General features: G+C 32.5%; 1 protein-coding gene across 1 annotated transcript; it reads left to right on the forward strand.

Annotated features, from left to right (window-relative positions):
• The first annotated feature begins 49 nt into the window (after positions 1-49).
• On the forward strand, positions 50-9,711 carry LOC117914453 (protein TIC 22-like, chloroplastic). The gene is made up of 7 exons (XM_034829802.1): positions 50-637; positions 722-796; positions 5,328-5,384; positions 8,594-8,653; positions 8,748-8,828; positions 8,901-8,936; positions 9,087-9,711. The coding sequence occupies exons 1-7, from the start codon at positions 164-166 to the stop codon at positions 9,183-9,185; spliced, it is 882 nt and encodes a 293-aa protein (XP_034685693.1). The 5' UTR covers positions 50-163; the 3' UTR covers positions 9,186-9,711.
• The last annotated feature ends 8,551 nt before the right edge of the window (positions 9,712-18,262 follow it).

Below are 18,262 nucleotides of genomic sequence, written 5' to 3' on the forward strand. Positions count from 1 at the left end.
TATGTGTAAAGGTAAGTTGTAACAGAGCTTTCGATGACATCCCAACCCAAATTCAAACCCCCTCTAAATCCTCGGCTGCTTTCCTCTTCATTTCCCTGGAGAAACCCCACCACCCTCGAATTCTCGAACCCAAATCTTCTGAGAAAACATAGGGAAAAGGAACATGAATTTCCTCAAGCCCAAACACCTGGACACGCCTTCAGCATCAAAGCCACCACAACTCAATCTCCAGCAAGCTGTCACCGACATTCAAAATCACTGCTCCGCTTTTCTCAGCCACTTCCCCAATCTCCCATTCGACCCTAAAACCCACTTCGAGTCTACCATCTCCAACCTCCAAAACCACGCCAAACGCGCCCTACGATGCCCCGGAAAGGCTCCAGTTTGGGCTCGTATTCGCGGGGATGGAGGGGCCATGCCCGCAAGTGCAATTGAGGAGCGGTTGGCGGGAGTGCCCGTGTACGCCCTCAGCAACTCTTCGGATGAATTCGTGTTGGTTTCGGGTGTGAGGACTGGGAAGTCCCTTGGGTTGTTTTGTCTCAAGAAGGAGGATGCTGAGACGCTTCTCGAGCAGATGAAATTGATGGACCCCGGAATGCGGCAAGGCTCCAAAGTGGTCGCTGTTGCTCTGAACAAGGTTTGTAATAAGCTCTGTTTCTTGGTTTCTGGCGTTCTGGCCGTGGCTTTGTGTATTTGATTGATTATTTGATGGGTTTTGCAGGTTTTTCAACTAAAGCTTGATGGGGTTGCATTTAGGTTGATGCCGGACTCAACCCAAGTCAAGAATGCACTTAGAGTGAGTAATTTGGCAACATAATTTTTTTGTTGCTTCCCAGTTCATTGGATGTGGAGTGGATTAAGCACCAAATATTTCATCCTATGGAAATCAAATAAAATTTTAAAGCAATACACCCTTGAGTCTTTTTTAAAGGTTTTGGAGAAAATTTTTCCAGGGAAAATATGTTCCCAAGTTGAAAATTTCTGTTGGTTGTAAAGGGTTTTTATTTAATTAATGATACTTGGTAAAATTTGATCCAAGTGTCATGCTGTAATGTCTAATCTACTAAGCTTATTGAAGGCTTTTATTCATACTGCTTTTGATTAGCTATGTGAATTATTATTATTATTATTATTATTATTTTTAATTTTTTTTTGTCCATCAAGCTTGTTTTAGAGTCATATCTTTGGCAGCTCTAACTCCCTTTGGTCATTCCTTTTCTGGCTTATATCATATCCTTTTGCTACTTTCCACATGAATTGGATTACTTCTCTGTACTGTTACATTTGTTTATCTTTGTTGCATATGTCTAAACCATCTTAAACAGTTTGCTTGACATGTAGTTCAACTGGTTAGCTTCTTGCCACTGGCCTCATTTCTTATTCTATCTATTCCGGATTCATGTTTATGCGGAGTGATGATTGATTGTATATTTTATGTTGGCAAAGTACCTACCCCAACCATTGCCTTTGTCAGGATTGGGAGTGGCTGTGTTGAAAGATGCTTTAAATATGATATTGGCAAAATTCTTCATTGTGGAATATTCGTGCAGATAAATTGAGAAGAAAAAAAATCATTTTGCCATAAAATTTTCCTCTAATCTTTTTTGTTGAATCAAAGTTGGAAATGGTGTAAACTTGTTGACTCAAGAACTTTGTTTCCAAATCTAAACCATATATATTTTTTTCTGCCTTCAAATATTATACATCTGGAACAAATATTGTTTTCTAACTCTCTTTGGTTCAAATGTGGGAAGGATTAGGATCTTTGAACAAAACCTTTACTGTTTTAATTCCTATGTCTCATAAATATGAGGGGGCCAATGTGGTTCATATGAGTTGATTCAGATCAATACTGTTTCTGTTTCTGTAAAGATGTTACATTAGCCAAGATTGCTATGTTTGAGACTAGTGTGTAACTAATGCCATCACTTCTTGGATTATGTGATCTATCATCCAGTATTTAGAACCATGGTCACAAAAGTGTAACAAAAATTATAGAAAAACTTGTTCAATTGAAAATTAAAAACTATGTTCATCAGTGGCCATTATTATTTAACAAACAACATTTTATAAACTAGGGTAGTGGATAGGCAAGGATTTGTCTTCAATGTTTCAACTTCTAATATCTGGCACCTTAAGATATTTAAACCCATTTTTTGCGCTACATGTAACTGACCGTTGGAAAAACCACCCTATTCTTTGATGCAAAACAGTTACAAATAGCTGCAGTTTGATTCAATTTGTTGAACTAGTTGCTGACTTCCTAAAAACAAGTTTTGATTTCCTTCCTACTAAGAAATGAGGAGTTTTATTAACATAATTTTTTTTTTTTGATAAGTGAGGGGTTTTATTAACATAATGAAGATGAATGATAATTATTTCAAGGTGTAATAAAAGCAGCACGATCAAAACCAGCATAAGCATTTAATTAAAAAGGTGCACAGAACATGTGAGGTGATGGACTTAATAGTTATAAGATCTTGCATGCATGGAAGTTTGGGAGTTTATTCTAATTGGGACTTTTGATTCACAGATGAGGGATCTTTGAATTTTGATGAGTAGTATAAAATGTAATTGATATCAAATAATTACCGATGGAATCAATTTTTTCTTTGATGAGATAAAAACCCCTAAAACATACAGGAGGATTACTATGCATTATGAAGAAACCATAAATTAAAGTGGTGTGCTTCGGGTACTGATTCATTGTAGTGGGATTCCGGCTTCTGGCACTTGGCCTTTTCTTTGTTTGGGTTGTTTGGGTTGTTTGGGTCCTTCCTTGAATTGGCTAAAGATGCATTGCTTAGTAGGCGTAGTGGTGCTATGTGGAATCTTGTGCTCATATATTCCCATGATTACTTCTGCAAAAGTACTTGGTCTATATGGGCTTCTTCCATATATTCATTCCTTGGAATTCCAGGCAAGTTTCTAACCCTTTTGCTTGTGGGGTTAGTCCTCAGGTTTGCAGCTGAAAAGAGTGTTTTTGTTTTTGTTTGTTGTTACCGTTAGTTTTTTCAACTTTTTTTAATTTGTATATGATAGCCACAATTTTATACTGAATTATAGGTGTTAGTCTTGTTGAATATTGATCTTTTGGGATCTCTACTAAGATTTGAACATGGAACCTCCAAATTTCACACTAACCCATTACCACGCTAGCTAGTGATGTAATAGGCAGATTTCAGCAGCCAATATGACAATAAAATTTTCGGTTTTAGGAGGAATTAGTATTTTTATTGACTCATGGTGTTGAATGGCATAAGCGCCTCTTTCATTTATAATCTTGGAATTAGATCCTCTTTTTTTTTCCTGTGAGACCCATAATCTTCTTTGGTCTTCTCAGTTGTTCTTTTTCTTTTTGGTTTCTTGCATTTGAAGAAGCTCATACTAGAACCTCTAAAGCAATTTTAGCATCGAGACATGTAAAGGCATTGCCTTTTGGATACTTCATTTTACCACATCATTTTTAACTCATCTAAAAGTGTTGTCTGAAATGTCACTAGCCCTTATTTTTTATGTGCATTTTATTTGACTTTGATTTAGTATGACTGTTGACCCTGTTATCGAGTTTTTAATTGTAACATGATTTAAATGTATATAGGGAGGTAAGCGCCTCTCTACTTGAGGTTTTTACCTATAGTATGATTTAAATGTACATATAAAGAGTTAAGGATCCCTCATTTAAGGTTTTTACTTGTAGCAGGATTTAAATCCATTTAAGGAGGCAACCTGATTTTAATACTTTTGGAAGATGAAGTATTGACCTTACCAACCTGTAGTTGCTCAGTTGGTATCAAGTGCTGTGCTTGCCTTTTTTTTTTTTTTTTTTTTATCAGAGCTGTGCTTGCTTATTTGCCAACAAAGGCTTCTCTTGGTAGTGGCTTAAGAAGACACCTTGGGATAGATCCATTCTCTTTAGCATAAGGCGTGGGATATGGTGCTAATGTAAACTGAATCTATTCCCTAGAAGACTTCAATTTTTTTATTTATTTTTTATTTTTTATTTTTGTCATCAACTGATACTGCAAAAAGGTTGATACTCCAAAATCCAACCGGGTTAAGATTTGATCATGCTAAAGAATGAGGGTGGTTGTAGAATTATGCAATCCTCTATGAACTCTCTTTAACTTGAGGAGTAGTTATTGTCAGCTGGGTGAGAATGATGTAGATGGTGCTGCAAAGATTGACTAAATTTGATACACTTTGACATTGCACTAAAGAACAGCCTTTAGGGAGCTTGGCTTGTCTATGCTTATATTAGACCTGATGATTCCTTCTTCTTTGTGAAGGAATGAGTATTTAAAAGGAGAAAGAAGAAACCATGAAAAAGGGAAAATACTTGTATATTTTTCTTTATTGTATAATTTTTATTTTTAATTATTAGGAAAAGGGCTGGCAAGTTAATTAGTGCAATATGTGCGATATCTGACTTTTGTTACCATTGTTAGGACTTTCGTATTTTAAGACCTGTAATGCTATATCTTTTGTAGTTTCAGTTTGTGGGTCTTAACATATCTGGGCTGTAAAAAGGACTAGCTGCAATGTGATGTAAATTTGGATGTTGAATGATATTTATTCACTAAGAGAACTTTCCCTTGTCCCATTTGTATTATTTTATATTTTGCAATATAATGTAATAACTTGGTTTTTGAATAATATTTACTAACATAACTTTCCCTTGTTTCCCACCTTTTTGTATGTATTATTTTAGTTTGAACATAAATATATAGTGCTTATGACCTGTCTATTGTTGAAGGTTGATTCCCACCTATACACACACACACACACATATGATGACTTTTTAATTTTAATTCTAATTTTTTTTATGCCCATATCTTCTTTTAAATGTTCCTTTTCATGCAGGAGTGTGTTCAATTGGGAGAAATTAGAAAATACATGAAAAGGAAATAATTTTCTTTATATTATCTGGTATGGGTCAATTTCATTTTTCAAAACAAATAAATAGGCATATCTATTTCTGGTAACACTTTACTAAAGCAAGACTAATTTGGATTTAGTGATGACTACATGACTTAATTTGACATGACCTAATTTTTTTGAGTTTGCTCTGTCTATTTTTTTTCGGATTGGAATGAAGGTATATTGCAAGTTTCTTAGAAGATTTGAACAGCTTATTGAATGGTGAAAATTGTAATATGATACTTCTCTTTATGTTATTTCTATGATTGTTCTCTTCAGTGAAGCATAGTTACGTTTCATACTCTGTGGACATTTGCAGATCTTGTGTAACTTATTGTGCTTGTGATCTTTTGTTTTGTTCATCCAACATTTTTTTTGAAGAATGATTTTTATGCCTCTTATTTTAGGTGATGGAAAAGGCTGGTTTTTCTGATGATGGCTTCTCCGGGGTTCCAGTTTTCCAGGTTCTCGTATTAGCATTGGTCATTCTAAATAATTTTCTTGCAGTATTTGTGTTACCTTGTCAACATCTTGACTTTAGATGGGACCATGATTTATAAGGAACAAAAGCCCAAATGGATTTTGGAATATGATTGACATTATCTTGCTTTGTGTGAAACGGCTAATTTAGTGATGGTGAAGATCTGGTGCATTCTTTGTATGGCAAAAAATGGCAATTGTGTAACAATTTACTACCGTACGTTGACCCTGCTGTGCTTGTCACTACTAGATGCATGTTTGAAGCTAGCTGATAGATTTACTTCCAGTAATACCCTTGACCTGATATTTATTTTTTGATTTCATAATACACAATTAACGAACATAATTGTAATTTCTATAATATGTTTTTTTTTTCCTTTCAAAAATCTTTAAGCTTCAGCATTAATTTACTGTATCAACCCTGTAACCCCAGAATCACTATCACCACTCACAAATACTACTGTTGCTTTGGTTGTAGCATTCTACACTACTCCCCTCTACTCTACCATCATCAGGTCACACTGCCACCATCTCCATATTGTCATCATTGCTAGTGGCCACTCTGTCACCACCACTGTGGTCCTGAAAACCTCAGTAACCACCTCCTTTTCCATGACTATGATTTCTGTGTTGTACATATGCACTGCCTCTGCTATATCGCTAGTGATGAAGAAAATGAGAGTACCACTAGAATTTCTGACATTTCTCCTATAAATGCATGTAGTAAAGGTTTGTGTATGTGTCATTTTGGTGTCAAGTCCACTTTGTAGGTTACTTTTAATGGCTAATCATATGCAATATATTTTTAGTAATTGGTAGGTAGCATGTGCAATGAATGTGGCACTGTGTGATCAATCACCAATATATACACACAGGATAATATTTTGATCTGTGCACAAACATACGAGTCAATAGCTGTGCATGTGTTGATAGAAATTCTGATATGATGAGATTATAGATGATAGGTGAATTAAGAGTTACACTTAGCTTTCTTGCTTCATCATTAAGTGATGATAAAGTGAAAATTTTCTTGAATCCAACAAAGTAACCATAAGTAGTCGCAAGAACAAAAAAAATGATGTTCAGTCATCACCTTGCGTTCTGGATTTGGTGCTAGTGAAAGTAAAGAGGATGTAAAGAAACCCTCGGTTGCTTTCTTCTTAGTCCAAATGCTCTTATGTGTTTTCCTAATCTTAAAACCTCTGGAAAAGTAAATCAATTGTTAATTAATGCAACACTAAAAGTAATAAAATATTTAAGGAGCTAAATAACCAACTCCTTGTATGAAAGGTAAACCATTACTAAAATGCTTCAAACAAGATTAATGTAACTCAAAAGTATACTACCTTACTTTTTGTGGGCAAAAATCACAAAAAAGGATGGAAGACAACCCCCTTATGTATCTTTTGGACAGTTTAGAAGGAAAGAAATAAAATTACTTTTGAAAATGAGGAGCTATTGAACCAAACGCTGAAAAACTCCTTTATTTGTAATTTGTAATCGTGGACTAAGCTGTTTATAGATAACAGTCCTTTGTCTTTAATCAACTTCTTTGATTGGTTGGATTCTAGGTGAGGGTGGGGTGTTGTTTTTTGTAGCCCCTCTTTGCTTTTGGTTTTGCCTTTAGACGACTAGTGTATATTTCCTGTATGCTTTGGACGCTCTTTTGGTGCCCCCATTTTTATATGCACTTATATTTTACCTATCAAAAAAAAAAAAAAAAAAAAAAAATACTACTTTAACTATCAAACATTCAAGGTAACTAATAGACAACTCCGAGTGTGAAAAACAGGGATCTGCACTCATTTCTTTTGTTTCTTCTATGAAAGAATTGTAGCCATTTCATAAAACTAAGACTTAGAAACATGAGAGCATAAATAGGAGAGTTGAGATATTAAGATTTGGCCACAAAAAAACTAAGGATGTTAAGAATTGAATAAATTATTTTTGTTAATTAACTATTAGTCTTTTGACCATTGTCCAAATCAGAGTCTTGTGCTCTTCCAGATTAAGATGATGAAATTTATTTATCATTGGGAAAAAAAAAAAAAAAAGCTGAGAACAATGTTACTTTAGGTTGTTTTGATTCTCATACTGTTCTATAACAATTGTCTTATACAAAATCCTTGAAAGGAGAAAAATCTTTTGTTGTTTAATACAAATTTTCATGTATGTCAACAAGCATAATTGTTCCTAATGCCTACTGGGAAATTTTACCATATTCTATTTAATTTTTTTTTTTTTTTGGGTTTTTGTTTGTTTGTTTGTGTGTTTTTCTCATTTTGTTGCTTTGCTATTTCACCATGGAATACTTTTCTTTAAATTTCAGTAGGCTTGTGTATCTGGAATACCCTTTGAGTTTTACTGTGTAACATCCGTTGCTAACTTGTCTTTTAGTTTTTCTCATATTATAATACTAGCAGCTATAGAAATATTTGAAACCATGGTTCTAGTCAAAATATGAAATCTACAATTTTATTCAATTTTTAAATATACACTTGTGCCATAGCAGCTTCTTGTGTTGAAGGTTCTTGGAACATAATTGTGAAAGTAAAAGTTTTGGAGGAATCCTCCTTGAAGTGGAAACATTACTTCCTTGATGGAAAGCACTTCTATTTCGCTCGCATTCTTATTTGAAATTTGTGCTTCTTGAAGGATTTGAACCTTGTGTATGAGGTTTTCTTGCAGGAGGGTTGAATATTATGATTTGTTACTAATGAATGAATGCATACTTTCTCTCCCAGTTCTTGTGGAAACTTTTAAGTCCTCTATTTCTTCCAGTGTTTAGTTTAGACTCATTGTTTATATTTGGCAAATATTAACTTTGTGCCACACATTTATAGCATGTGTTGCATTTTGGGATTGTTCCTTCACGAGTTGATTGCTTGTTGAGGCAATTCAATTATGAAACAGATGTTAAAGGAAATGACATCATGTCATGTGAGGATCTCCCATAGGTGATATCTTGGATTGCACTCAAATTAATAATATAGTTACTATTGGCCGGTCAATGCTTGACCAGGCACTGCAAAGCCATGATTTTGGTTCTGTCTGCTGTCACTCCTTGGAAGTATCCTTTCCTTGTGATTATGCTTTCTTCATTGATCCCTGGATCTGAAAATATATGCTATCTCCTCTGCTACCCCATGAATTTTATGCTGATGTTTTGAACTGTTCACACCTCATGTTTCAGTCAAGGAGCTTGATACTGCAGAGCCAGGACAAGAAATATCGGCCAGTTTTTTTCAGAAAAGTTAGTGGAGGAGATGCCAACTTGAAAATTATTCTTATCAAATATTTGGTATTGCATGTACACTTGCTCATTTCTCATCATTGGGATTTTGTAGGAAGACCTAGAGAATTCATTGCTAAGTGCTTCCAACCAGCAGAACCGGTTAAACCCTGCCTTCAGACAGGGGGATATTCAGGTATTGTTTTGGATGCCACTGTGCTGGTGGATCTTCTGTTTTTGACGCCCCTTTTTGGTTTCCATCTTGTAGGTTGCTGTATTTGAGGAAATAATAAAAGGGATGCAGGTAAGGAGTATCTCTATGTAATGTTTTCTGGTAGTGAACATTTGGAATTTTATAGCTGTTTGTTGTTTTTCTCGGTCTTCCTTGCAAAGCAGCAGAGTATTAATTTAAAATGAGAAACCAAAGTAACAAGAAAAATTAAAAATATTGCAGGAGAATGCTAGTAGGCAGTGGGATGATGTTGTTTTCATTCCACCTGGCTTTGATGCATCAATCAGTTCTTCCCCGCAACAGGCTACTACAAATGGTTAGGTGGTGAGACATGTTCGAGTTAATCTCGTGATATAATGTCACTGCTTGTCCTTTCTCCTTGTGTCATAACTCATACATGAAAAGTGGTTGCCAATGGAGATGAATTTCAGATGGTACTGCCTATCAAATGGCAATATACTTTCAGTTATACCAGGTCAGAAAAATGAAACATTCGTAAGGCTCTCCTGTACCATCTTTTTTTGTTGTTTCTGCTGCTGTTGCAACTTCTGGTGGCCAATATGTCCTGGTAGTTAAATCTTTCCTTTCTTGAGCTCGTTGAATTGATCCATTGTAACTTGGCCAAGAGCGGTATATGGTGGTATGCGAAGGGTAGGTTGATGGAGGCAGTTTGGGGCTTGTGGGTTTTTCGGAGTCTTGCTCCAGCTTGATTAACATAGTTTTAACTCGTACTAGTACCGGACTGCTGCTGAGCCTTTCTAGTTCAGAAAACCACAGCTACTACTCACCTAAAATTGTAGAATCTTTCTTCCATGCTAGTATATTTAGGCCCTGTTGTTTGAGTGAAGTTATTCCTCTTTGTATTCAGTTGTTCGAACTCATTTCCTAGATTTGCTACCTTCCTCAGGTTAAGCTGTTTCCATCTCCATCAACCTTGAGGGGTAGCTCAGTTGGTTTGACCTTGGGTTTCCTCCCCAATGGTCACCAGTTTGAGTCCCTTCAGGGCCACTAGAGGCTTATCTGATTGTTAACTTCAAGGTCCTGTGAGATTAGTCGAGGTGCGCGTAAATTGGCCTGGACATTCACGGTTATTAAAAAAAAAAAAATTTAAAAAGTCATTTCCATCTCCATTCAAGAAATCATATCCAAATTCGATATACTATGTAGGGGTGGAATTTTGATGGGTTGGTTGGGCCCAACCTGAACCCAACCCAATGCTTGGGAGGGTTTGGACAAGTATTTTTAGTACTTAGGTTGGGTTTGGATTGAGGTTTCTCAACTCAAACTTAATTCGGGTTGGGCTTAGGTCAAGGGTTTGGGCAACCGAAATCTAACTTGAACCTGATTTAATATTTAATAATATTTATAAATATTTAAATTTTAATATAAATGTATAAAAGATTGTGTTTAAAGGACCATTATACATGGGGTTAACCTAAATTCGACCGATACAAATCTAACAATCGTCCAACTTGAGTTTCAGAAGTTAATTCAAGTTTGTAAAAATGGAAATGGGTGGAGCTTGAGTTGAATATTTTGGGTTAGAGATTTTTAATTATTTTTTAAAATAATTAATTTCCTTTCTATACTAAAGTATAATTCTTGTCCCATTCCCACCATATGAATTTGGAATCAAACAATTCTCTATTGGGGGGATGGTCTCCCATGGAAGGAATCCACTTTGTAAGTTCCATTTTATTAGTTCAATCACTAACCCATACTTAAGGTGTGTTTGAGTATAAAAATAAAGTATGCTACTTTACATAATGCTCTATTATTCTCCACTTAATAATAGATCCAAAAAGTAAAAAAAAAAAAAAAAAAAAATTGCTCTCATTACTTTGGGTTCCATCCCTTGCCTTTCATTATAAGATTCTTGAGATGATGAAGAATGGTAATGGAAAGCAAATAGCTGCTATGATATGTCTTCAGCTTTATGTGTACTATTATTTTATCATTTGCTCAAAAAAGAAAGACTTGTTATCATGGTTCCACCATCATACACCCCTATCTCCACATCTACACTTTGGGTTAAAAATGACTTTTGTGGCATTAAAGTATGCATTAGGACCATCTTTGAAATAAGTGTCCATAATGATTTTTGTGCTAAATACTTTTAATATTGTTTTCAAAAAATTTGTGAAAAGTCTTATTTTAAAATTTATTTTGAATGTCCATCTAGAGATAGTATTTTTAAAATGTAATATTTATTTATTTTATTTGAAAATATGGTTTTACATTAATTTTAAAAAATAAAATATAAAAAGAGTGTACTTTGAATAATAGTTTCATAGAATATTAAATTGTTTATAATGAGAATGATTTTTTAGAAAACACTTGAAAATAACTCATCAGATTAATAATAATTTTAAGAGTGTTTGTTAAGTGTTTTTAGAAGAATTATTACCATTGACAATTATTTTAAAAAATATTTTAGTATAAAAAGTGTTTTTGAAGAAAAAAAAAGTTTGACAAAATTTAGGAAATATTTTTAAAATATGAAAAATCACTTATAATATTAGAAAATCACTTGAAGTGTTTTTTAAAGAAACACTTATTTTAAAAAATGTTTATAGAGAAAACAATTTTACTAAGAACACTTCGAATAAAAACACGCAAAAACACACTTTTAAGTGTTTCTCCAAAAATGATTTTTGTTTTTTGGAAAACACACTTTGAATCATTCCTAAACACATTTTAAGTAATTGTTTAATATCATAAATGATTTTTCAAATTTTTAAAAGTGTTTTTTAAAAATTTTCAAATATCTAAAAACGCATCTTAAAATTATTGCCAAATGATCCCAAACATTTAAATAATTAGAAGTGTTCTTTAAAATTACCGTAAAATGAATTTTTAATCCAATATTATCTATATCATCACAAAATATGTAACCACATGTGTTACTATTTTTCAAAGTTGTATCTAGAAGTATTTCTGATATATCAAAAATATATTTCAGTCAATCTCAATCGGGTTGTTAAATTAGTTATCATCAATAATATGAATATATTTGAATATCTTTAACATACCTCAACACCCACAATTATACAATGATCATCAAGAAGGGTCATTGCATTTGCTCAATCCAAATCTACCTTTTTATTTCATTAATTTATCAATTAACTTTAAAAAAAAAAAATTGCTACATAATCAATCAGAATATCAAAAAAAAAAAAAAAATTGTAAATAAATAAAGGAAGAAGATTGTAAGTAGGTGGGAGAGAAGCTCAAATTCCAAGAAGCTTTGGCATGTCCATGCTCAATGTGGACCAAAGCCATACCTTAGAAGATGGTACTGGATGGTACATCCCTCATAATGAACTTGCATTGAACCTTCCCTATCCTGTCAGAAGAAGCTGCCACCCCCCCTCCTGACTCATTCAATTATGGACATGCTGCCAGTTTCATTTTAATAATAACAATAAAATATATCTATTTTTCAATTGGAGATTTTTTTTTTTCCATCGTTAGCATATATATATATATATATATATATATATATATATTATATATATATATATATATTCATTTACATTCTAAACCAATTTAATAAAAATAATTTTGTTATATTTAACCATTTTGAGATATTGTTAGTTGTATTTAACTTGATTTCACTCCTTTCTAACATCATTGGTTGAGATTTACTTCTTTTTATTTGTTTAATATTTAAAAATAGGAATAATATATCTTCACATAGTTAAATGGAATAAAATGAAAAACACATCATTCATGAATTATGCTCATAAAAATTAATATGAATATTGTTTTCTTAATCAATGCATTAATATATAAATAATTATATCCTAAATTTAGATTTAATTAATTCTTTTACGTAAATATACCCTAACATACTTTCTATACAGATCATCATTGCTTATTTCATTTTGTCAATTTAGTTGATGAAGCTGTTGAAAAATAAATACTCAAAACTCATATATTGTTTTCCATTATTCGTCTTTTAATATTCATTTTAATTTCATTTCCATCAACATTGTTGTTTAACTCCCATTAAAACTTACTTTATCCAATGTTCTCAAAATGTCACTAAATCGAAAAATTTACCAGTTTACAATTCAATAGTCGCATTAGTGGTCAAACCGCAGTCGAACTAATGATGTCATAAATATAATTTATATATTATATAAATTTAAATATATAATAAAAAATATTAATAATATGTTATATTTGATATATCAAATTACATAATAGAGATAAATATAAATACATTAAATTTTATTAAATAAAACATATATAATACTTAAGTTTAAAGATATATTTAAGATGAAAAGAAAATTATAATATTTAATTTATTTATAAGTTTATATATTTTATTATTTTAAGATTTTAAAAATTATTCTCTTAACTATTTTATATTATTTTCATATTTATAGTTGAATAGTTATTATAAAAATTAATATGAATGTAAAAAATTGCATTTATTTGATGGTTTGATATGATAAAATTTGATAAATATATTTTTATTTGACAATAATATTACAAAGATAATGTATAGCCAAGTAGTTAAACTTTTGGTTTTACACTTGGGAGGGTCGTGCTCCATTTTCTTCCCTTTAATTCCACATCCCACATAAGAAGATTATGGATTGTTTGTGGGGTATAAATATCTAATCAATTATACATGCCTAGGGATGGCAATTTTCTGGGCTAATCGGGTAACCCGCCCCGCCCTTATTGGGACAGGTGTGAAATATAATAAACGGGTATAGGTCGGGTATGAGAATATTTTAAAAACCTGAATCGGGTTTGGGATGGGTATGAATTTTGTTCCAACCCGCCTCACCCCGCCCCGAATATAAATTTACAAAATTACCCTTCAACTACTAGTAAAATGTCAAAAAAATCCTTGTATATCTATATTTCATTATTTCCCATTTGCCCTAATTCTGACGGTCACTCCTTCTTTTTCTTCCTCTGATATAATGGTCTTTCATTCTTATCGGTTGTCCTAATTTCAACAGTCGCTTCTTCTTCTTCCTCTGATGCACAGATTGAAACCCTATCTCCAGGATCAATACTACTTTTTCTTCCTCCCTCACACCAACTAAAATAATCTGAAATTAATTTCATCTTGTTCGTGGTTTGGTCTGAGAGCACAAAACTCCTCTTTCGCGATGTCAAACTAGTCATAGACTTCAATCTCTTTGCCCTAAATATGTGCAACACAATAATCTAGAGCGTCACCTTAAAGTCATTGTCCGAGAGCACAACATAAAAGGAATGCAAAAGCCTTTGAAGTAGTGGATTTGATGAAGTCTTTGTTCAAAGATTGGCTTGAAGATGGATTTAGATCCATGGCTGATATTGACCCATTTTCCCGTTTGGTTCAGTTTTCATTCCATTCTCTTGTAAATAGTTCAAATGATTTTTTTTTTTTTTTTTTTTTGTGTTTTGCATTAATTTTGAATCATTTAAGCTAACTATGAGCTTAAAATTATTGATTGTTGTGGTGTTAATTTTAACTTTGATATTATTTTTTCATATTTGGGTATATTATCATAATTAGTGAAAGGAAAGTGCATTTGGGTATGAGATCTACTCATCACCAATTAGGGTTAGGGCTCAATGGACATTCGGGACAGGGCGGGGATGGGGCTATTAATTCTTTTGTTAACGGGGATGGGAACCAATCAACCTGCCCTGACACGGGTTTGTGCTGGGATGGGAAATAACTATATAATCGGGTGTGGGAATGGGATGGGAATGACCCGTCCCAAACCCGCCCCGTTGCCATTCCTACACATGCCCACGAGTTGAACCAAAGCTTAACGTGCAAGCCTTGAAAGAAGAGTTGGGCTAATTAGGCCTAGTTGTTAGTGGAGGCCGATTCATAGTTTTGCACCAAAATAATTATTGAACGATTCACTAGGAACTGACCCAATTCGATGGTTCTAAAAACATTAACTATTTCTACTTACCCCTTTTGGAGACCACAATTTAATACCTTATTTTTTGTTTGTGATCTCTTAGGATGCATTAATGGTTCCTTTGCTCGTCCTACTTCTTATAACCTCAAATGGCTCATCAATTGCCAATCTAGGTTATACACTTTGGTTGTACCAAGATTAACTACTCCATGCAATCCTTACATCATAGTTTGAATTTATGGTTATACTTGTTTCCTTTACCAAAACATCTTATGAAGTTTGATTGAATAAGCTCCATACTGGTTGCTCTCACTCATGCATAATGTAGTTGAAGAAAAAATTTGCCCTTATTACATCTCTAAGTCAATTTTCAACTATATGTAACTTATCAAAGGTACTTGATGAACTCACTATCACAGGGGCTTCAATGGGATATGGTGATCTTGTACTTTTTTTTGTCTTAAATGCCTTAGTCTAAATTATAAGGAAATTATAGTTGTTGTTCGTGCCCTTGAAACCCTATTTTATTTGAAGAACTTCATGACAAACTTGTGGATTAAGAAGACTTCCCTAAATGAGAAAAGTCAAAGTCTAAACCTCCTCCAATTACACCAACTTTGCTCATCAATATCAATGAACCAAAAATGGAAATAATTCCTCTAGACAAAACATTATAATCATCAAGGAAAAACTTTTAGAAATACCAATCGAGGCCTCTCTTATGATCAAAATAGTCATCACAACAACTATTATCCAAAATTCTTTCATCAATATGATAATTATCAAGTTATGTACTAAATATGTGAAAAAAATGGGCAAACTACATGATAATGTTGCTAGTTGCATCTTGGCCATGTTCGTATGGCTTCTCACCTATACACAATTGGATAGTAGATTCGGAAGCCTTACATCATGTTACTATAGATTTCCTCAATTTGAATCTCTATGAAGATTATGCAAATCCCAATGATATTATCATCAGAAATGACTTAGGTTTCAAAATTGCTCATTTTTTTTCCCTAAGCCTTTTAACTCCATAACCAATGTTCCTACCATACCAAAAAAAAAAACTAATTTTTGTATCAAACTTTTGTAAATCTAATCATACTTCAATGAATTTTTTACTTCTTATTTTGTTGTGAAGGATCTAAGTATAGGGACATAGCTTCTTCAAGGCTAGAATAAGCTTTTAATGATGTTTATGAGTAACAAAAAATCATGAGATTTCATAGTGATCCCCTCTTACTTTGGTTAGAGGCATAATTCTCTCTTGTCATTGTCATAATCATTGTGGTCACCTACCTTCGTGAATTCTCAACCATGAAGCGATCACATTCAAGCGTTTGCATATAGCATCCAAACTATCTTCCACTTTCTTTTGTAATTCATGCCATTATAATAAAAGTCATCATTTATCATTTAATTTTTCTATTCTTCAAAGATCTTATCTATAATGATGTATAAGGTATTGCACCTTTTTCTTCAATATCTTTATCAAACATTTTACAAAATTCACATGAATCTATCCAGTATGATACTAGTCTAACACATTTACCTTTTTCAATAAATTTAAATTTGTAGTTGAATTTTTTTTTCAAAACCCCAATTATCTTTATTTATTAATGGAAAGTGTGAATATCAATAAATAAAATCCTAATTTGAAGCTTATAAGAGTCAACATTTCAAAACTCCACTCATACTCCAAAACATAATGTTTAGCTAAGAGACTTCATTGACACTAATTAGAGCCACAAATAGTGCTCTAACGGCATAAATATAGAGTGAATTATGTTATGAAAAAGACTTAACTCATCCCACTTAACTTGAATTGTTGTCATAAGTCTAATGTAAATCTTGAGACAAATTTTAGGTTTAAGAGATGAAAATGATGTAAGTTACAAAAACCACTTTCATCCATGGTAGTTAAGGAGTTTAATTTACGTCAAATGAGCTCCAAGGGTTGTTAAGTATGATGAGAGGTGCAAGTTGTAAAGATTGCTTTCATCCATAACATGAGAGATGAGAAATGAAAATTAAGAAAAGAGATAGAGGTTAAGCAAACATAAAAAAGAAGATTAGGGGCTATAGATTAAAGTTCAATATGGGAATTGAAATTCAAAATCTAATAACAAAATATATCTTCAATTTGAGGTGATTCTAAAGCACTTTTTGAGATTATTTTTAGACAAGTTATATATTGTTTCAAAGCTCATAAAGTCAAAAGTTCAACACTTTAATGATATATAAATAGAAAATGAAATGAAGAAGTTATGACCATTTAAAGACAAACATAATTGATGAGGCATTTCAAATTCAAAATGGTGATTTTGAAACTCAATTTATGATTTTAAAATCCATTTCAAAATTACCTTAATTTCGAAATTACACACTGCCACTTTAAGAATTCATTTCCCCTACCTCGAGAATTGCAGCTTCAGCACTCCATTAGTCCTAAGTAAGTTTCATATGATTGAAAATCAAGATTTTATTTAATTCAGTTATTTTTAGGAAATTATTTGGGAAATAAGTAGCCAATAGGAGCATGCCACATTTTAGTTTCTACTTTTGCTATATAAATATCAATCTTAGATTTTGAAAAAAAAAACTTTTAGAACTTTTTGACGTTTCTTGAGAGAGAGGAAGGCATTGAAGGTTTTCTTGGTTTGTTTTCATTCTCTTTTAATTATTGAATAAATCATTATCTTAAATTTCTTTGAAATAAAAAATAATTCTTTCTTATTCTCTTATAGATTGTGTATGTGAGAACATAACCATGATAAGCTAAAAAACCATCTTAGAGTGTGAAATATGAAAACCTATGATTATATTTAAAGGAAAATAACAAAGGGAAGCAAACTAATAATAAATTGAATGAAATGTTAGAGCACTGATATCAAGATCAAAATACCCTTTAAAGTTAATTTGACTTAGAAGATGATACAATTGCATATTTCTTAATATTAGAGATTCTTGGTATTTTTGTCATTATTATCTACTCTAAAGCAAACCTACATAGTGGTAAAAGCCTAAAAATGTTAGACCTAAATCCATATTTCATATTCATTCATCTATTAGGCAATACAAAAAGGAATAAAGTATTAAAAGTTAGGATATGGATCAAGTGTGAGGAATGGAACTCGAGTTGATTTCATTAGACCATGCATTTTGATTACCCTAAGATTGATTAAATTATATACCCTTGTTTCATTTGATGGTCCATACCCGAAGCTGAATTGTGGAACACTCATATCTTGATCATTTGAAATTAGAAATCAATAATCTTTCTACAATTAAATTTAGTCGCTCTTCTTCTTCACAAAGTCTCCTTACCCTTTTCTTTTAGTCTTTTGCATTTTAAACAACATTTTATCTCATTGACTAATTACAATCCCACTTCTTAATCACAAATCTTCTTTTGAATTTTTGCTTCAAATGTCCCCAAGTTATCTCAAATTGAAGGTATTTAGATGTCTTTGATATCCATGGCTTCAATCATATAATCAACACATG

This window comes from Vitis riparia, chromosome 5, assembly GCF_004353265.1.
Source record: "Vitis riparia cultivar Riparia Gloire de Montpellier isolate 1030 chromosome 5, EGFV_Vit.rip_1.0, whole genome shotgun sequence".
Lineage (NCBI taxonomy): Eukaryota > Viridiplantae > Streptophyta > Magnoliopsida > Vitales > Vitaceae > Vitis > Vitis riparia.